The following is a 22,690-nucleotide window of genomic DNA, read 5'->3' as shown; positions in this document are numbered from 1 at the left end:
TTTATTTTAAGCAAGAAATTTTTCTTGAGTATTGCAAACGAAATTATGAACTCTTTAAAATGTTCTATATATTTTCCTTTAAATAAAATATCTAATTATTTATTTCAAAAGAAATATTCATGACATTAAAATGGAAATCATTGCTGATTTTAACCTATTTTTTATACAATTCTTTATTTGCAATAATCATTTTAGTCTGAAAGTTGTATTTCCTAAAATTGGGTTACTTTGAGGTTTCTATCCTGCGCGCAGAAGGACTAACATTCCCTACCCCTAAGAAAGTATTGACTAGTTTGTAAAAGAAATACAAGGACTAACATACCCCTACCCCTCAAAGGGTATACACTTTTGTGTAGAGGACAAACAAGTTGACTTTTTGCACAATTTAAACATTTGATTTTTTGCGGAAGTTTCAACTACTAGATGTTAGGGGTCAACGAAGAAGAACCGCTGTAGATCCAAGTTTTGGACTATAAAAATGAGTTGTTTGGCTTGTGAGCCGGCTGGCTAGTCGCTAGTTTTTAGCTGTTTTTAAGGGGCCGGAAAACCGGTTGAGTTCGGTCGAGGGTCTCTCGTCGAGGGGTTTTTCGGCAAACGCTTTCATTTTCACTTAATAAGCGACAGTTAACTTCTTTCTTTCTCGGACAGTTCCCGATGATGTGCGTTTCCGTGTGCCCCAGCCAACCCAAACCCAAGCCAAGCCAAGCCAAGACAAGCCAAGCAATTCATCTTGGCATTGGCCATCGCCATCGTCCACTTTCAAAACAAACAACCCACACAACAACTCTGATGACCTGCGCTTTAAGTTATGCACCAAAGCAGCTTTGATTGAGGTTTTTCTCTGATTGCGTGTGTCTTGTCTCGTGTCTTGGGAAAGTGTAAACTGCGACTCCCATAAGAGAGGCAGAGCCCATCGCATACCAACACAGAAAGAAAAATGTAAAAAAAAAAAAAACTAAGATTTTGTCGAAATTTAAAAAAGTTTATCGGGATTTGGGCAATATTTATATATAATTAATATATGTTTTATATAAATATTAGCTGCCCCTCTGAATTATTATTTTTGTTTTTTGTAATACAAGCCAATTTGTTCTTTTAATTTATTTACTTTTTTCTTTTAATTTTTGTTTTTATTGTAATAGTTTTTTTTTTAAGAAATTCAATTCTGGATTTAAAAAAGAATATTGTACTAAAATCAATTAATCTTCACTATGTTTAAGAATTCTTAAAGGAAATTTAGCTTAATTTTTTTCAGTGTACTAGCATATAGCCCATCTAGTTGCCTATCAGCTCTATTTTTCACTTTCTTTCATCTGTGTTTCTTCTGCGGTATTTTTGTTGCTTTTGTAATTGATGAGGGTCGCTCAATAGTCAAGATGTTGAGATATTTTTTGTTGGTTTTGTTGCTTTATTTTGTTGTTTGGCTCAGAACGTGTCTGGCTCTGGGATTGTCTCGATGTGGCATCCACAACTGCTAATTGTTTAATCATTGGCTGTGCTGTCAAAATACAGGTTGCCTTAATGGGCTTTTAGATAAGCAGCGTTAATTGGAAAGTGTGTGTGTCTATAGGTCTAGAGATCTTCCCGTTCGATCTGACATTCTTTTCGGTATGTTCTCCACTTGTGTGGCAACTGCAGCGAGATATTGTTTGTTGCAACCAGAAGAGGCAGCTTCATATTTGGTATCAACTGCATTCAACTAGCCAGAGTTTCCTCTCAGACCAAAAACAGCTGCACATAACTTTATACGGCCAATACCCAAAGCCAGTTTATAGGGCTAATTGGAGGCCAGACTGCAAAAGCAATTAACTTGACTTTGGGGCACAGCAAGAGGAAGTTATGAACTTAATATGGGCTGATATTTATTGAAATTATGTTGTAATTGTGCTCTTAAATGTTTCCGCATTACAAATCAATAAATGCCCGAGCAAACTTTTGCTAACCCAAGAATTTTAGAGTACTACTTATGTTTGTCTGAGAAACTAATCTTTGAATAAATTAAAAAATTAATTGAAAACTATTTAACATTTGGAAGATTTTTTCTTAATTTCTAAATGTTTATAAGAACACGTAAATATTTGAATTCCTTCTATAGTTAAAGAAGTCGAGTAGCGCATTTTTGAAAGGAATTGAAAGAAACGCCTTTTAAACGTTTCTCCAAATCAAAACAAATGCTGATATTCAGCAAGACCCAAGTGGATCCAGATTAGTTATATACATATATACATATATACATACATATACATATATATACATAAATATGCATATATAATAATTTTGTTTGAACTCACCTCGGCCAATGACGACGCTGCTGTCGCCGCTGCTGCTGGCGCTGTCGTCATGCGGCAGCGAGGCCGGCGACGTCGGCTGCTGCTGCTGATCCGTGTTTAGTTGTTGCTGCGGCTGCGGCTGACGCTCCTTGCCGGAGAAATGGACGCTGCCGTCGCGGTGCAGATGCAGCTCGAAACGTGTGGGCAGCTGCGTCTCGTAGTCGTCGCTGCTGCAGTGCAGCGCCTGGGCGGCCACCTTAAGGTAGAGCGATGTGAACTGGTAGATAAGCGCCCAGGCCTGATCCTCGGACACGGGCGCCTTGAAGCAGTCCAGTATGTTGTTCAGGGAGACGCACTGGTCCGCGCAGTTGCACTGATGGAACGCCTGCAGCAGCAGCTGGCGGGCAGCAAGCGGCTCGGCGTTGACGTTGCCGCCGCTGCTCTGCTGCAGCTCGCGTTGCTGCGCGTGTGTGTGTGAGTGGTGCGTGCGCGTGTGTGCGTGTGCGTGTGCGTGTGCATCCCCATTTGCGCTGTCCGGCGATGTGGAGAGAAAACCCTCCTCGGCCTCCCCTTCGGCAAACTGTCGTCGCTTGACCGTGGCCTTCGGCGTTGTTGTTGCTGCTATGGTTGTTGCTGTTGTTGTTGTTTTTGTTGTAGCTGTTGCTGTTGCTGTTGTTATGGCCTTGACGACAGTGGCGTCAGCGTCTTCGACGTCGCCTGTCAGGCTGTTGTCCAATTGGAGTTCCGTCATTGTTGCTGCTGGTGATTGTTGTTGTTAATGTTTTTGTTGGTATTGTTTTAGGCAACAAACCAAAAAACTGCAGCCGTGCGTCTCAACATATAAAATAATTGTTAATTTATTGTAATTCAACTTGAAATTTAAACAATTTGTTGTTGCTGTTGTTACTGGTACTTTTGTTGTTATTGTTGTAGTCGGTTATTTATTGAAGCATACACACACATTTACACATTTATTTGCTCTTAATTCTAACATGAAACACAAAACATGTAGCACAAAATAATTGTAGAACAAACACAACACACAAAAGAGCGAATATTTATTTGCGTTGCTTCTTTTTTGTAATTTTTTTTTTCTCTTTTTTGTATTTTTCGGTCGTCACGTTTTGTGCACTTGTCGCTTTTGCCGTTATTTGCTACTGGCTTGCGCGCTCTTCCTCTTCCTTTTTTTCTTTTTTTATTCTTCTTCTATCCTCTGCTGAGCGCCTTTGCCGCTGCATTTAGCACTAGCTGTGCGGTCGGTTCTAGGCGAAGCGGGCAGAACGTGAGGGGAGAGTTTCGTTTTACTCTTTGCCCTGTGCTAAACAAAATCACGCGCGCGTTTTGATTAGAACACAAATCAAATTAATTTATTCTTTTTGTTTTTATTTTGATTTAGTTGTTATTGCTCTGTTCAGCTTGCCTTGATGTCAAAATGTTAACTGCATTTACGCTTAGATAGCTAAACACACTTTATCATACGCTTTTATTCAATTCTGATGTTACGAATTTTCAGTTTCGTGTTTTGCAAAAAAGCGCGCACACACGTCCGATCGTCACGAAAGCTAAACACAAAATAACAGCTGTTAGCTGTGCAACAAACTGACTTCTGTAAACATAACATGAGTCGGCTTAACGCTAGTGCTGACAGTTTTGTTATTTTCCCGCCGAGTCTAGCTGTTTTCTGTTAGTTATCAATGTATGTAAATGAATATTAGCAGTTTAGTAAATTTAGAGCTCACATTGCTGATAATGGAAACTATTAAACTAACTATTAAACTAACTATTTAAACTAACTTTAGCCTAACTAAACCTTGTCAAATGAATTTAAAACATGCATAGCTGGTTTAGCTATTTAGCGTGCAGCAAGCACTGTTAAGTTAACAGCTGAACTCTTGCGGTCTTTTAACATAACAGTGAGAGAGCAACTCATCTGTTCTGCTAAGCGGCCACTCTACGCTGCTCTCTCATTCACATTTTGCACTCTTTGCGTTTTTATTTTGATTCCGGTTTTTCGTTGTGTTTGCAGCGGCTGATAAGCGTATGTATGAGTCTTCTTATTGGAATATGTGTCTTATGTTTTTCTTTTTTGCAAAGCCAAGCTACATATAAACACAAATTTCACATGCCTACCAGGTGAACTTCAGGTGCAATTTAAGGCAATTTGAAGCAATTATGTTAAGGTCAAGTCGTGTTGAATTGCGCCAACACTTCTACACGCTGGGCTCATAAACTTGGTCAACATTAGATGTTGGACGCTGTCCGGAAATTGTCTAATGAGCCGTGAAATTCACGCTAATTACAACTGTACTAATTGGGTTCTGTGATTCTTAAGCTTTAAAACCTAATCCCAATAAAAACGCACTTAAAGTATTATTTGTAATTTGTTTTATGCTCACATACAACGTGTTTCTAATTAGAATTCCACTTTATTAGACCCATTGCATAAGGCTTTTGTTGTTGTAGACTTGAATTAAATTTCATCTGGCTTTGGCCCAAGGTCCTCCTGCCAGCTGCTTGCAGAGGATCTGAAGATCTGACACATTGCAGTTTTACGATTTAATAAGCCATAAGTACACCCGCCCGCTGACCAAGTTATGATATATGAGCCGTAAATTGAAATTTTATATGTTGCCGTTGCGGTAGCCAAAAGATTTGCATACAATATTATTACAGCATCTCACGGCTTGGCTCGGCTTGGCAACTGCGCAACTTTTAACGACTGTTTTCTTCTTTAATTTTTGACATTAATAAAATTGTAGCCATACGCATTTTTTATTAATTGGCCACAACTGCAGCTTGCAGTTGCCAGTGCCAGTCCGTCCAGTTCACGTAATCAGCCGGCCGATTGGCCATAAAAAGTGTGTGTCCTCAACTAGACATGACATCAGCTGCGGCTCTGCGACATCTGGTAATTGTTACATCTCGATAAGTCGCCCGCTTTATTGCGCCAACTGCTAATGAATTAATTAACGACTATTGCCAAATCAAACCAAAAATAGGTAGCTATCAATTAAAGGCGAGTTCAACTGCCGCCGACACCGACTGCGACGGCGACGGCGACGGCGAACTTCAACCCACAATCGTGGCAAATAGACGCCTTTGTTCTTGGCTAACTGTGAGTCGAGCTGGGAACTTGACTTGGATGAATCATGGTGCACATACTCGTAAACCTCAACCAGCCAAAGTCAAAAATATGCATATAACAAAAAAACAAAATAAATGAGCCGAACTATGAATGGGTGTGTAGGGCAGCTGCAGGCATACAGGGTATATGCGAATGATGATCAAGTTGGTCAACAGTTCAATACAATACATTTAAGCCGTGTTAATAATATATCGCATATTTAAACTATGTTGAGAATATATTTCAACTACAATAATATCTAAACTATAAATACGATTTATTTGACAGTCACAGATAAGTTCGATTTATCAAAGTTTTTTCATATATTAATACTATTTTTAAGGCTCAGCTCAAAGAAACTCTTTTAGTTTAGAAAATAATAAGTTCAAGTCTAATTATAAACATATTCAGTTTTAGTTTAGCAGAGAATGAGAGAAATTGTTTAAGAACTTAGTAGGTATTTCTGGCAGTTTGACCCCATGAAATTTCTGCTGTTCCCCCCGCTGTTGTTAGGGGATTCAAAAGTCGGCTACTTGATGGAGTCAACTCTTAACAACTCTTCTGGAATTGCTGTTTGTTGTGTTCTACAGCTCAGCCAAGCGTTGCATTTTTGGTCAATTACATTTGTCGCGCGGGTGGCAGCAGTTGGCCCGGTCGCCGTTTCGCTGTTGGGCTTTTCGACTTTGCTCGGTCAATTGGAGGCGTGGCCTGTGTGTGTATCTGTGTATCTGTATACATATGTATGTATTGTTGACATGCAACGTCGACGCACCGGAAGTGTGCATCCGTTTTTGGGCTGCAGCTAAATGCAAACATTTTGTTTTGTTCTACAACAAAATGGGCTCCAATTGGAGTTGGCAAATCTTTGGGGCCGTTTCTGTGTCAAATGTAAGCCGAGCCATGCAATGGCCAAATTTGGTCGGAGACAGCGAATTGCTAACAGCATGGCTGGCGAAGATGCAACGCTTCGTTGCGCCTGACACTTGCAACGAAAATTGCACAAAAGCCGCAAACGGCAAATGCCAACAGACAAAGTTGCACATAAACTAATAGATGCGGCATACATATTATTGTCGTCCTCTGCTGCGCTTAACAGTTCCTTTGCTTTCGTTAAGTTCAGCTGTAATTAACAGTTGGGCAACCATATTGAAATATGGCTCTATCTATAAAAATCAAAGTTTAGTTAAGTTTAATTTTGACTTTTCGGCAAGCAGCTGGGGAAGAGCATGTCAACTTCTCTACACTGCTTTAAGCTCCTCTTCGTTGTTATTGCTGTTGTTCCTATTGAGGTGCTGGCAGCGCTCCAAGCAGACATTCCGTCAGTTTGTCAATTCGTCGTTCAGTGAGTCGGCGCTCAGCTCACGTGTGGAAATCATTGCAGCCAATGTGCATTATTTCTTTTTCAGCTCTTCTTTTGTTTCTTATTGTACTCTGTGTTAAGAGAGGGTATATACGCAAATGCATATAGGGGAGCGCACACATATGTGCAGCGGCATCTCGAAACTGAGCACAGGGTAGCTCGCAGTCGAGAACGTTGTTGTTGTTGCTGCGTCTCTTTGTGTGTGTGTGTGTGTGTCTTTCAGATCTTCGCGCATAGTTGCATACAAATACAATTGTGTAATAATTCTGCGGGCATGTTGTATGCCCAACTTGGTCTAAAAACGTGATGCAATTAAGCGTTTAAGATCGCGGCGATTGAGTCGAAGGCACTTTAAATGGATGCGTGTGTGTCAGTGTGTGTGTGTGTGCAGAGGAAGCAGCAGAGAAGTGTGAAAAAAAGGGTAAGCAAAGTTATGATTATTGTACGTGTTCTTGTGCTTAATCTGGTAATCAATTTTTTCCTGTCTTCATTTCGTATTATTATTATTTTGATTGTGAGAATCTTTTTTTTTTACGCAGACTTAATGAACGTTTGCCGAGCATGAGAAAGTTGAAAATAATTCTTAATTATGGAACAAATGTAACTAATTTGCCTAGCCGCGATTCCTGACAGACATTCCAGAACTGTCGCCAACAACCAGATGCCGATGACAAAAAAAAAACAATGTTCCGTTCATGAGTGTAATCAGAGCTTACTCCACTTTTGTGGAATAGTAGGTGTCCCGGACATTGAGCCCACCCATGATCAAAGACCTTAGTCATAGCCAGCCCACTTGGCGCACATTGAACTCAGGTACCAAATACCAGACTATCAGCTAACCCAGAAATACGCCAAAAAGCATCCACAAAATAGACGAACAGCAAAATGTTGCCAAAAGAATGTCATATCTGAATTTCAATGTAATTTTCTATTTTCATTACGGAAGCCCCAACAACGATTACAATACGCACATTCTTTAGCGGCTTAAATATATCGTGTCATTCGTTCATCAAGGAAGAGACTTGCTCAAGAGAACGTGACAGCGACACAGATAGAGACAGCAAGAGAGAGCGAGAGAGAGAGAGAGAGAGAGAGAGAGAGAGAGAGAAACAGTGAGAGACACTTGACATAGACATAGATACGGCCATAGAGAAGGAACTCCAAGTGGTCTCTTGTGCAGACGATCTCTTTCGATGATTTGCCATGACCAGTGAAAGCAGAACGTAATCAGAAAGACTCGGAGCTTCAGATAGCAGAATGGCAACAAATAGGTAGTTGAAGTGCTCTTAAGCTGTGCAGAATCCAAGAAATAGCTCCAGCACACCAAAGACTAAATACTCTTCCTATACACTCTTCTTGATAAGCCAAATGGGGATAGCCTCGCCAGCAACCTAAGACTTAATCCTTCTCTGTTTATATTATAATAATATATATTAAATATATATATTAAATATTTTCAGATCTTATTCTTAGTATATATATCTTATATATTTCTTTAATATATTACCAAATAATTTTTATGTAAACAGTGTGATATGGTATATAATAAACAAGTAAGAGGTTCTAGTCGGAAGCTCCCGACTAGGGAATACCCTGAACCCTCTTCATCCAACATCAAATGCATATATATATTCTATTTTAGAAGCTATATGTCAAGATTGGTGACTCTAGTTCTTATTATTTACCAAAATTGGCCCAAAAAAAGGATATCGATATCGATTTTTATCGATTGCTTAGAAACGGAGTAAGTTATCGATTATGGGAAACAAACTCGATCAAGTCTCTAGCTCTTATAGACAGACAGACGGACTTGGCTAGATCGACTCAGCTATTTATGCTGATCAAGAATATATATACTTTATGGGGTCGGAGTTGCTTCCTTCTGCCTGTTACATACATTTGGCTTTCGCACAAATACAATATACCCTTATACCCATTTTTAATGGGTTCAGGGTATAAAAAGCCAAACTTCGTGAAAATCGGATGAGATTTGGCCGAGATATGGGGGTGGTAATTTTTGACCCATGTCTATATACGAATCTTGGGGTAAGATTTGCACATGAATTTCGACTAAAAATCGGTGTTCATATTTGAATGCCACATTAATCTAGAGGAAAAACCATGAAGAAAACGCCAAACTTCGTGAAAATCGGATAAGGTTTGGCCGAGATATGGGGGTGGTAATTTTTGACCCATGTCTATATAAGAATCTTGGGGTAAGATTTGGACATGAATTTCGACTAAAAAATCGGTGTTCAGATTTGAATGCCAGATTAATCTAGAGGGAAAACCATGAAGAAAAAGCCAAACTTCATGAAAATCGGATGAGATTTGGCCGAGATATGGGGGTGGTAATTTTTGACCCATGTCTATATACGAATCTTGGGGTAAGATTTGACATGAATTTCGACTAAAAAATCGGTGTCGAGATTTGAATGCCAGATTAATCTAGAGGGAAAACCATGAAGAAAAAGCCAAACTTCGTGAAAATCGGATGAGATTTGGCCGAGATATGGGGGTGGTAATTTTTGACCCATGTCTAAGTATATACGAATCTTGGGGTAAGATTTGGACATGAATTTCGACTAAAAAATCGGTGTTAAGATTTGAATGCCAGATTAATCTAGAGGGAAAACCATGAAGAAAAAGCCAAACATCGGGAAAATCGGATGAGATTTGGCCGAGATATGGGGGTGGTAATTTTTGACCCATGTCTATATACGAATCTTGGGGTAAGATTTGGACATGAATTTCGACTAAAAAATCGGTGTCGAGATTTGAATGCCACATTAATCTAGACGGAAAACCATGAAGAAAACGCCAAACTTCGTGAAAATCGGATGAGATTTGGCCGAGATATGGGGGTGGTAATTTTTGACCCATGTCTATATACGAATCTTGGGGTAAGATTTGGACATGAATTTCGACTAAAAAATCGGTGTCGAGATTTGAATGCCAGATTAATCTAGAGGGAAACCCATGAAGAAAAAGCCAAACTTCGTGAAAATCGGATAAGATTTGGCCGAGATATGGGGGTGGTAATTTTTGACCCATGTCTATATACGAATCTTGGGGTAAGATTTGGACATGAATTTCGACTAAAAAATCGGTGTTAAGATTTGAATGCCAGATTAATCTAGAGGGAAAACCATGAAGAAAAAGCCAAACATCGGGAAAATCGGATGAGATTTGGCCGAGATATGGGGGTGGTAATTTTTGACCCATGTCTATATACGAATCTTGGGGTAAGATTTGGACATGAATTTCGACTAAAAAATCGGTGTCGAGATTTGAATGCCAGATTAATCTAGAGGGAAAACCATGAAGAAAACGCCAAACTTCGTGAAAATCGGATGAGATTTGGCCGAGATATGGGGGTGGTAATTTTTGACCCATGTCTAAGTATATACGAATCTTGGGGTAAGATTTGGACATGAATTTCGACTAAAAAATCGGTGTTCAGATTTGAATGCCAGATTAATCTAGAGGGAAAACCATGAAGAAAAAGTCAAACTTCGGGAAAATCGGATAAGATTTGGCCGAGATATGGGGGTGGTAATTTTTGACCCATGTCTATATACGAATCTTGGGGTAAGATTTGGACATGAATTTCGACTAAAAAATCGGTGTCGAGATTTGAATGCCAGATTAATCTAGAGGGAAACCCATGAAGAAAAAGCCAAACTTCGTGAAAATCGGATGAGATTTGGCCGAGATATGGGGGTGGTAATTTTTGACCCATGTCTAAGTATATACGAATCTTGGGGTAAGATTTGGACATGAATTTCGACTAAAAAATCGGTGTTAAGATTTGAATGCCAGATTAATCTAGAGGGAAAACCATGAAGAAAAAGCCAAACATCGGGAAAATCGGATGAGATTTGGCCGAGATATGGGGGTGGTAATTTTTGACCCATGTCTATATACGAATCTTGGGGTAAGATTTGGACATGAATTTCGACTAAAAAATCGGTGTCGAGATTTGAATGCCAGATTAATCTAGAGGGAAAACCATGAAGAAAACGCCAAACTTCGTGAAAATCGGATGAGATTTGGCCGAGATATGGGGGTGGTAATTTTTGACCCATGTCTATATACGAATCTTGGGGTAAGATTTGGACATGAATTTCGACTAAAAATCGGTGTTCATATTTGAATGCCAGATTAATCTAGAGGGAAACCCATGAAGAAAAAGCCAAACTTCGTGAAAATCGGATGAGATTTGGCCGAGATATAGGGGTGGTAATTTTTGACCCATGTCTAAGTATATACGAATCTTGGGGTAAGATTTGGACATGAATTTCGACTAAAAAATCGGTGTTCAGATTTGAATGCCAGATTAATCTAGAGGGAAAACCATGAAGAAAAAGCCAAACTTCATGAAAATCGGATGAGATTTGGCCGAGATATGGGGGTGGTAATTTTTGACCCATGTCTATATACGAATCTTGGGGTAAGATTTGACATGAATTTCGACTAAAAAATCGGTGTCGAGATTTGAATGCCAGATTAATCTAGAGGGAAACCCATGAAGAAAAAGCCAAACTTCGTGAAAATCGGATAAGATTTGGCCGAGATATGGGGGTGGTAATTTTTGACCCATGTCTATATACGAATCTTGGGGTAAGATTTGGACATGAATTTCGACTAAAAAATCGGTGTTAAGATTTGAATGCCAGATTAATCTAGAGGGAAAACCATGAAGAAAAAGCCAAACATCGGGAAAATCGGATGAGATTTGGCCGAGATATGGGGGTGGTAATTTTTGACCCATGTCTATATACGAATCTTGGGGTAAGATTTGGACATGAATTTCGACTAAAAAATCGGTGTCGAGATTTGAATGCCAGATTAATCTAGAGGGAAAACCATGAAGAAAACGCCAAACTTCGTGAAAATCGGATGAGATTTGGCCGAGATATGGGGGTGGTAATTTTTGACCCATGTCTAAGTATATACGAATCTTGGGGTAAGATTTGGACATGAATTTCGACTAAAAAATCGGTGTTCAGATTTGAATGCCAGATTAATCTAGAGGGAAAACCATGAAGAAAAAGTCAAACTTCGGGAAAATCGGATAAGATTTGGCCGAGATATGGGGGTGGTAATTTTTGACCCATGTCTATATACGAATCTTGGGGTAAGATTTGGACATGAATTTCGACTAAAAAATCGGTGTCGAGATTTGAATGCCAGATTAATCTAGAGGGAAACCCATGAAGAAAAAGCCAAACTTCGTGAAAATCGGATGAGATTTGGCCGAGATATGGGGGTGGTAATTTTTGACCCATGTCTAAGTATATACGAATCTTGGGGTAAGATTTGGACATGAATTTCGACTAAAAAATCGGTGTTAAGATTTGAATGCCAGATTAATCTAGAGGGAAAACCATGAAGAAAAAGCCAAACATCGGGAAAATCGGATGAGATTTGGCCGAGATATGGGGGTGGTAATTTTTGACCCATGTCTATATACGAATCTTGGGGTAAGATTTGGACATGAATTTCGACTAAAAAATCGGTGTCGAGATTTGAATGCCAGATTAATCTAGAGGGAAAACCATGAAGAAAACGCCAAACTTCGTGAAAATCGGATGAGATTTGGCCGAGATATGGGGGTGGTAATTTTTGACCCATGTCTATATACGAATCTTGGGGTAAGATTTGGACATGAATTTCGACTAAAAATCGGTGTTCATATTTGAATGCCAGATTAATCTAGAGGGAAACCCATGAAGAAAAAGCCAAACTTCGTGAAAATCGGATGAGATTTGGCCGAGATATAGGGGTGGTAATTTTTGACCCATGTCTAAGTATATACGAATCTTGGGGTAAGATTTGGACATGAATTTCGACTAAAAAATCGGTGTTAAGATTTTAATGCCAGATTAATCTAGAGGGAAAACCATGAAGAAAAAGCCAAACATCGGGAAAATCGGATGAGATTTGGCCGAGATATGGGGGTGGTAATTTTTGACCCATGTCTATATACGAATCTTGGGGTAAGATTTGGACATGAATTTCGACTAAAAAATCGGTGTTCAGATTTGAATGCCAGATTAATCTAGAGGGAAAACCATGAAGAAAAAGTCAAACTTCGGGAAAATCGGATAAGATTTGGCCGAGATATGGGGGTGGTAATTTTTGACCCATGTCTATATACGAATCTTGGGGTAAGATTTGGACATGAATTTCGACTAAAAATCGGTGTTCATATTTGAATGCCAGATTAATCTAGAGGGAAACCCATGAAGAAAAAGCCAAACTTCGTGAAAATCGGATGAGATTTGGCCGAGATATAGGGGTGGTAATTTTTGACCCATGTCTAAGTATATACGAATCTTGGGGTAAGATTTGGACATGAATTTCGACTAAAAAATCGGTGTTAAGATTTTAATGCCAGATTAATCTAGAGGGAAAACCATGAAGAAAAAGCCAAACATCGGGAAAATCGGATGAGATTTGGCCGAGATATGGGGGTGGTAATTTTTGACCCATGTCTATATACGAATCTTGGGGTAAGATTTGGACATGAATTTGGACTAAAAAATCGGTGTCGAGATTTGAATGCCAGATTAATCTAGAGGGAAAACCATGAAGAAAAAGCCAAACTTCGTGAAAATCGGATGAGATTTGGCCGAGATATGGGGGTGGTAATTTTTGACCCATGTCTAAGTATATACGAATCTTGGGGTAAGATTTGGACATGAATTTCGACTAAAAAATCGGTGTTCAGATTTGAATGCCACATTAATCTAGAGGGAAAACCATGAAGAAAAAGCCAAACTTCATGAAAATCGGATGAGATTTGGCCGAGATATGGAGGTGGTAATTTTTGACCCATGTCTATATACGAATCTTGGGGTAAGATTTGGACATGAATTTCGACTAAAAAATCGGTGTTCAGATTTGAATGCCAGATTAATATAGAGGGAAAACCATGAAGAAAAAGCCAAACTTCGTGAAAATCGGATGAGGCTTGGCCGAGATATGGGGGTGGTAATTTTTGACCCATGTCTAAGTATATACGAATCTTGGGGTAAGATTTGGACATGAATTTCGACTAAAAAATCGGTGTTAAGATTTTAATGCCAGATTAATCTAGAGGGAAAACCATGAAGAAAAAGCCAAACATCGGGAAAATCGGATGAGATTTGGCCGAGATATGGGGGTGGTAATTTTTGACCCATGTCTATATACGAATCTTGGGGTAAGATTTGGACATGAATTTCGACTAAAAAATCGGTGTTCAGATTTGAATGCCAGATTAATCTAGAGGGAAAACCATGAAGAAAAAGTCAAACTTCGGGAAAATCGGATAAGATTTGGCCGAGATATGGGGGTGGTAATTTTTGACCCATGTCTATATACGAATCTTGGGGTAAGATTTGGACATGAATTTCGACTAAAAATCGGTGTTCATATTTGAATGCCAGATTAATCTAGAGGGAAACCCATGAAGAAAAAGCCAAACTTCGTGAAAATCGGATGAGATTTGGCCGAGATATAGGGGTGGTAATTTTTGACCCATGTCTAAGTATATACGAATCTAAGATTTGGACATGAATTTCGACTAAAAAATCGGTGTTCAGATTTGAATGCCAGATTAATCTAGAGGGAAAACCATGAAGAAAAAGCCAAACTTCATGAAAATCGGATGAGATTTGGCCGAGATATGGGGGTGGTAATTTTTGACCCATGTCTATATACGAATCTTGGGGTAAGATTTGGACATGAATTTCGACTAAAAAATCGGTGTCGAGATTTGAATGCCAGATTAATCTAGAGGGAAAACCATGAAGAAAAAACCAAACTTCATGAAAATCGGATGAGATTTGGCCGAGATATGGAGGTGGTAATTTTTGACCCATGTCTATATACGAATCTTGGGGTAAGATTTGGACATGAATTTCGACTAAAAAATCGGTGTTGAGATTTGAATGACAGATTAATCTAGAGGGAAAACCATGATGAAAAAACCAAACTTCATGAAAATCGGATGAGATTTGGCCGAGATATGGAGGTGGTAATTTTTGACCCATGTCTATATACGAATCTTGGGGTAAGATTTGGACATGAATATTGACTAAAAATCGGTGTTCAGATTTGAATGCCAGATTAATCTAGAGGGAAAACCATGAAGAAAAAGCCTACCTTCGTGAAAATCGGATGAGATTTGGCCAAGATATGGGGGTGGTAATTTTTGACCCATGTCTATATACGAATCTTGTGATAAGATTTGGACATGAATTTCGACTAAAAAATCGGTGTCGAGATTTGAATGCCAGATTAATCTAGAGGGAAAACCATGAAGAAAAAGCCAAGCTTCGTGAAAATCGGATGAGATTTGGCCGAGATATGGGGCTGGTAATTTTTGACCCATGTCTATATACGAATCTTGGGGTAAGATTTGGACATGAATTTCGACTAAAAATCGGTGTTCAGATTTGAATGCCAGATTAATCTAGAGGGAAAACCATGAAGAAAAAGCCAAACTTCATGAAAATCGGATGAGATTTGGCCGAGATATGGGGGTGGTAATTTTTGACCCATGTCTATATACGAATCTTGGGGTAAGATTTGGACATGAATTTCGACTAAAAAATCGGTGTCGAGATTTGAATGCCAGATTAATCTAGAGGGAAAACCATGAAGAAAAAGCCAAACTTCGGGAAAATCGGATGAGATTTGGCCGAGATATGGGGGTGGTAATTTTTGACCCATGTCTATATACGAATCTTGTGATAAGATTCGGACATGAATTTCGACTAAAAAATCGGTGTCGAGATTTGAATGCCAGATTAATCTAGAGGGAAAACCATGAAGAAAAAACCAAACTTCATGAAAATCGGATGAGATTTGGCCGAGATATGGAGGTGGTAATTTTTGACCCATGTCTATATACGAATCTTGGGGTAAGATTTGGACATGAATTTCGACTAAAAAATCGGTGTTGAGATTTGAATGACAGATTAATCTAGAGGAAAAACCATGAAGAAAAAGGCAAACTTCGTGAAATCGGATCAGATTTGGCCGAGATATGGGGGTGGTAATTTTTGGCCCATGTCTATATACGAATCTTGGGGTAAGATTTGGACATGAATTTCTTCTAAAAAATCGGTGTCGAGATTTGAATGCCAGATTAATCTAGAGGGAAAACCATGAATAAAAAGCCAAACTTCGTGAAAATCGGATGAGATTTGGCCGAGATGTGGGGCTGGTAATTTTTGACCCATGTCTTGGGGTAAGATTTGGACATGAATTTCGACTAAAAAATCGGTGTTCAGATTTGAATGAAAGATTAATCTAGAGGGAAAACCATGAAGAAAAAGCCAAACTTCATGAAAATCGGATGAGATTTGGCCGAGATATGGGGGTGGTAATTTTTGACCCATGTCTATATACGAATCTTGGGGTAAGATTTGGACATGAATTTCGACTAAAAAATCGGTGTCGAGATTTGAATGCCAGATTAATCTAGAGGGAAAACCATGAAGAAAAAGCCAAACTTCGGGAAAATCGGATGAGATTTGGCCGAGATATGGGGGTGGTAATTTTTGACCCATGTCTATATACGAATCTTGGGGTAAGATTTGGACATGAATTTCGACTAAAAAATCGGTGTCGAGATTTGAATGCCAGATTAATCTAGAGGGAAAACCATGAAGAAAAAGCCAAACTTCATGAAAATCGGATGAGATTTGGCCGAGATATGGGGGTGGTAATTTTTGACCCATGTCTATATACGAATCTTGGGGTAAGATTTGGACATGAATTTCGACTAAAAAATCGGTGTCGAGATTTGAATGCCAGATTAATCTAGAGGGAAAACCATGAAGAAAAAACCAAACTTCATGAAAATCGGATGAGATTTGGCCGAGATATGGAGGTGGTAATTTTTGACCCATGTCTATATACGAATCTTGGGGTAAGATTTGGACATGAATTTCGACTAAAAAATCGGTGTTGAGATTTGAATGCCACATTAATCTAGAGGGAAAACCATGAAGAAAAAGCCAAACTTCGTGAAAATCGGATGAGATTTGGCCGAGATATGGAGGTGGTAATTTTTGACCCATGTCTATATACGAATCTTGGGGTAAGATTTGGACATGAATTTCGACTAAAAAATCGGTGTCGAGATTTGAATGCCACATTAATCTAGAGGGAAAACCATGAAGAAAAAGCCAAACTTCGTGAAAATCGGATGAGATTTGGCCGAGATATGGGGGTGGTAATTTTTGACCCATGTCTATATACGAACCTTGGGGTAAGATTTGGACATGAATTTCGACTAAAAAATCGGTGTTCAGATTTGAATGCCAGATTAATCTAGAGGGAAAACCATGAAGAAAAAGCCAAACTTCATGAAAATCGGATGAGATTTGGCCGAGATATGGGGGTGGTAATTTTTGACCCATGTCTATATACGAATCTTGGGGTAAGATTTGGACATGAATTTCGACTAAAAAATCGGTGTCGAGATTTGAATGCCAGATTAATCTAGAGGGAAAACCATGAAGAAAAAGCCAAACTTCGGGAAAATCGGATGAGATTTGGCCGAGATATGGGGGTGGTAATTTTTGACCCATGTCTATATACGAATCTTGTGATAAGATTTGGACATGAATTTCGACTAAAAAATCGGTGTCGAGATTTGAATGCCACATTAATCTAGAGGGAAAACCATGATGAAAAAACCAAACTTCATGAAAATCGGATGAGATTTGGCCGAGATATGGAGGTGGTAATTTTTGACCCATGTCTATATACGAATCTTGGGGTAAGATTTGGACATGAATTTCGACTAAAAAATCGGTGTCGAGATTTGAATGCCACATTAATCTAGAGGGAAAACCATGAAGAAAAAGCCAAACTTCGGGAAAATCGGATGAGATTTGGCCGAGATATGGGGGTGGTAATTTTTGACCCATGTCTATATACGAATCTTGGGGTAAGATTTGGACATGAATTTCGACTAAAAAATCGGTGTCGAGATTTGAATGCCAGATTAATCTAGAGGGAAAACCATGAAGAAAAAGCCAAACTTCGTGAAAATCGGATGAGATTTGGCCGAGATATGGGGGTGGTAATTTTTGACCCATGTCTATATACGAATCTTGTGATAAGATTTGGACATGAATTTCGACTTAAAAATCGGTGTTCAGATTTGAATGCCACATTAATCTAGAGAAAAAACCATGAAGAAAAAGCCAAACTTCGTGAAAATCGGATGAGATTTGGCCGAGATATGGGGGTGGTAATTTTTGACCCATGTCTATATACGAACCTTGGGGTAAGATTTGGACATGAATTTCGACTAAAAAATCGGTGTTCAGATTTGAATGCCAGATTAATCTAGAGGGAAAACCATGAAGAAAAAGCCAAACTTCATGAAAATCGGATGAGATTTGGCCGAGATATGGGGGTGGTAATTTTTGACCCATGTCTATATACGAATCTTGGGGTAAGATTTGGACATGAATTTCGACTAAAAAATCGGTGTCGAGATTTGAATGCCAGATTAATCTAGAGGGAAAACCATGAAGAAAAAGCCAAACTTCGGGAAAATCGGATGAGATTTGGCCGAGATATGGGGGTGGTAATTTTTGACCCATGTCTATATACGAATCTTGTGATAAGATTTGGACATGAATTTCGACTAAAAAATCGGTGTCGAGATTTGAATGCCACATTAATCTAGAGGGAAAACCATGATGAAAAAACCAAACTTCATGAAAATCGGATGAGATTTGGCCGAGATATGGAGGTGGTAATTTTTGACCCATGTCTATATACGAATCTTGGGGTAAGATTTGGACATGAATTTCGACTAAAAAATCGGTGTCGAGATTTGAATGCCACATTAATCTAGAGGGAAAACCATGAAGAAAAAGCCAAACTTCGGGAAAATCGGATGAGATTTGGCCGAGATATGGGGGTGGTAATTTTTGACCCATGTCTATATACGAATCTTGGGGTAAGATTTGGACATGAATTTCGACTAAAAAATCGGTGTCGAGATTTGAATGCCAGATTAATCTAGAGGGAAAACCATGAAGAAAAAGCCAAACTTCGTGAAAATCGGATGAGATTTGGCCGAGATATGGGGGTGGTAATTTTTGACCCATGTCTATATACGAATCTTGTGATAAGATTTGGACATGAATTTCGACTTAAAAATCGGTGTTCAGATTTGAATGCCACATTAATCTAGAGAAAAAACCATGAAGAAAAAGCCAAACTTCATGAAAATCGGATGAGATTTGGCCGAGATATGGGGGTGGTAATTTTTGACCCATGTCTATATACGAATCTTGGGGTAAGATTTGGACATGAATTTCGACTAAAAAATCGGTGTCGAGATTTGAATGCCAGATTAATCTAGAGGGAAAACCATGAAGAAAAAGCCAAACTTCGTGAAAATCGGATGAGATTTGGCCGAGATATGGGGGTGGTAATTTTTGACCCATGTCTATATACGAATCTTGTGATAAGATTTGGACATGAATTTCGACTAAAAAATCGGTGTCGAGATTTGAATGCCACATTAATCTAGAGGGAAAACCATGATGAAAAAACCAAACTTCATGAAAATCGGATGAGATTTGGCCGAGATATGGAGGTGGTAATTTTTGACCCAAGTCTATATACGAATCTTGGGGTAAGATTTGGACATGAATTTCGACTAAAAAATCGGTGTCGAGATTTGAATGCCACATTAATCTAGAGGGAAAACCATGAAGAAAAAGCCAAACTTCGTGAAAATCGGATCAGATTTGACCGAGATATGGGGGTGGTAATTTTTGACCCATGTCTATATACGAATCTTGGGGTAAGATTTGGACATGAATTTCGACTAAAAAATCGGTGTCGAGATTTGAATGCCACATTAATCTAGAGGGAAAACTATGAAGAAAAAGCCAAACTTCGTGAAAATCGGATGAGATTTGGCCGAGATGTGGGGGTGGTAATTTTTGACCCATGTCTATATACGAATCTTGGGGTAAGATTTGGACATGAATTTCGACTAAAAAATCGGTGTTCAGATTTGAATGCCAGATTAATCTAGAGGGAAAACCATGAAGAAAAAGCCAAACTTCGTGAAAATCGGATGAGATTTGGCCGAGATATGGGGGTGGTAATTTTTGACCCATGTCTATATACGAATCTTGTGATAAGATTTGGACATGAATTTCGACTAAAAAATCGGTGTCGAGATTTGAATGCCACATTAATCTAGAGGGAAAACCATGAAGAAAAAGCCAAACTTCGTGAAAATCGGATGAGATTTGGCCGAGATATGGGGGTGGTAATTTTTGACCCATGTCTATATACGAATCTTGTGATAAGATTTGGACATGAATTTCGACTAAAAAATCGGTGTCGAGATTTGAATGCCACATTAATCTAGAGGGAAAACCATGAAGAAAAAGCCAAACTTCGTGAAAATCGGATGAGATTTGGCCGAGATATGGGGGTGGTAATTTTTGACCCATGTCTATATACGAATCTTGGGGTAAGATTTGGACATGAATTTGGACTAAAAAATCGGTGTTCAGATTTGAATGCCACAGTAATCTAGAGGGAAAACCATGAAGAAAAAGCCAAACTTCATGAAAATCGGATGAGATTTGGCCGAGATATGGGGGTGGTAATTTTTGACCCATGTCTATATACGAATCTTGGGGTAAGATTTGGACATGAATTTCGACTAAAAAATCGGTGTTCAGATTTGAATGCCAGATTAATCTAGAGGGAAAACCATGAAGAAAAAGCCAAACTTCGTGAAAATCGGATGAGATTTGGCCGAGATATGGGGATGGTATATATGCTTTATGCGGTCGGAGTTGCTTCCTTCTGCCTGTTACATACATTTGGCTTTCGCACAAATACAATATACCCTTATACCCATTTTTAATGGGTTCAGGGTATAAAAAGTATTATAATTATAAAAAAATAGAGTATTTCGATGTCTTATACATAGTATCTTATCTCTAATATCTTTCTACGAGCATAAGAATCGATCAACTGTTTGGTGTAGCTTTCTTTCAAATGCCCTTCACGCTGCATGACCTAGCCTAAATACCCAATTTTTAGGGTATTAAAACGCAGAATGATTCCTGCTCCATGACACAGCGCTCTAATTTGTGTGCATGTAATTATTTCAGGTAACTCGGCAGCGATTTGTTTTGTACCCCCTTCGCGCTGCTCGGCTATCTCGAGAGTTGGACGTAGACGTCGAGCTGAGACCCATTTTGGGCGGAGGGCAATGGCAACATATTAAAAGTAAGTGCCACTTAGGTTTTGCCTAAAACTTTGAGAACTTGCGCAAAAAAAAACTAAGTACCGAGCGAGTCAGTCACAGTCTGGCAGTGAAGTGACTCTACTTGACTCCATGCCACACCATTCCACTCGAGTTGGGCACATTTGTGGTTATGGGTCGACGACGTGGATCATTCGATGCTGGGCTGAGCACAGGGTGTTGGTGGTGGAAGGGGCATACTATGTGCAATGCAATTTCTAAAACGTGATTCGTGCAAAGACAAAATGCCAGCCTCAGTGGAGCACAACAAAAGACCATTAATATAATTTGTGTCTGGATATTGTGCCACTCTCCAAATTGCCAGTTTGCCCCAAAGACGCGCGCTCGAGAGTCCCTCAGTTCGTCCTAAACGATTATGAGGCGACGCAACTCGGAGGCGATTCCGCTGGCCGTTCCAAAGCTCAACTCGCTGCAAATCCCCCTCCCCCAGGCTTGCTGTTAAGCCAACATGCCACAGTTTTCTTATTGCATTGTTTTCAATGGGCTTCCCAGCTCCCAGTTCCCTGTGCCCAGTTCCCAGTTCCCTTCCAGCTTGCAATTTCGGATCAAATGGGCCGCTGACACGATCGTGTCGTCGCCCTCGGAATTATATTGTGGGCGTGTGTGGGCTTTTGCTTTTGTTTATTTGACGGAATCAATGAAAAGGCCACACAATTTACCCGATGTCGTTTCATTTGTATTGCCAAACATCCGAATTGCGCCTAATATGAACTTATGGCGCAGCAGCCCTCAGGGTCAGATAAATCAATATAGACAAATGAACTGGGAATAATCCCCAAGCATTCAAGTGCTAGCGTGAAGCTGTTAAACTGTTAAAGACAACTTTATGATAGAGTCAGGCGTACGATCGATTCCCCCCTTTCGTAACTCTGTCAATAGCCAAGCCACTTCTATTTAAACTATTTTTGCGATCTTTGCCATTTTAACTTTTTCCGATACTTAACTTTAAATAAAGTTAAGACTTTTGTTAAGACATAAAAATGCATTCTTAATAACTTACAACTTCGTCAAGACTGAAATAGGATTTTTCAAACATTTTTTAGCGTGGAGATTGAATTTATATTTTCATATTTTAATATAAAATATACAAAATCGGAATTCTGAAAGAAACTTTAATGTTTTCTTAAAAATATTAAAATTAAATATAAAATAGAAAAAACAATATTTATTAAAAGTAAATATTGCAATTTACTTTTATTATCTACATATATAGGTCTGCTTCTCTTTGCTCTTGAAACGCGCTTATCTGTTTAGCAGTTTCTTCCTTAACTGCAGTTCGAGGAACCTTTCAAATGAGGCAACAAATCAGCGAGAAGAACAAAACCAACTGCGGTTACCAGCGAATTTAGTCATAAACTAAGTGGCCACCAGTGTGGTTAGGGGAACAGCTCGGTTCTGGCCGAGCCTGGTCTGGTCTGGTCTGGTCGGGTTGGTAATATCATAAAGCAATGTCTTTATGAGACGCCTAGAGATGACTGCGCTGCCGCTTGCTGGACGGCGATCGCGTTTGATGATAATGAAGAGTTTGTGACAATGGGTTCTCACTTGGCGGTCCAGGGAGAATCCGGGGTAGCTAATGATGGGAACAACACAATCAGGCGAAGGAAAGT

The 22,690-nt window shown here is 39.2% G+C and overlaps 1 protein-coding gene across 5 annotated transcripts in view; it reads right to left on the bottom strand.

The window, feature by feature from the left end:
- Positions 1-3,117, bottom strand: part of LOC115763282 (protein spire) — a 50,303-nt gene extending 47,186 nt beyond the window's left edge. For 4 of the 5 annotated variants that reach the window (XM_030705767.1, XM_030705760.1, XM_030705765.1 and 1 more), the window contains exons 1-2: positions 3,082-3,117; positions 2,292-3,026 (exon numbers count right to left, since the gene is read on the bottom strand). In XM_030705767.1, coding sequence (XP_030561627.1) covers positions 2,292-3,021 — 730 coding nt within the window. In that variant the 5' untranslated portion in view covers positions 3,022-3,026; positions 3,082-3,117. Of the gene's footprint in view, positions 1-2,291; positions 3,030-3,081 lie in introns of all 5 variants that reach the window. The other variant, XM_030705761.1, reaches the window with a different exon arrangement.
- Positions 3,118-22,690: the final 19,573 nt, after the last annotated feature.

This window comes from Drosophila novamexicana, unplaced genomic scaffold (genome assembly GCF_003285875.2).
Source record: "Drosophila novamexicana strain 15010-1031.04,08,12 unplaced genomic scaffold, DnovRS2.1 tig00000689-arrow-pilon, whole genome shotgun sequence".
In the NCBI taxonomy this organism is placed as follows: domain Eukaryota; kingdom Metazoa; phylum Arthropoda; class Insecta; order Diptera; family Drosophilidae; genus Drosophila; species Drosophila novamexicana.
Note: the sequence above shows the minus strand (reverse complement) of the source record. Positions and strands in the feature narration are given on the sequence as shown.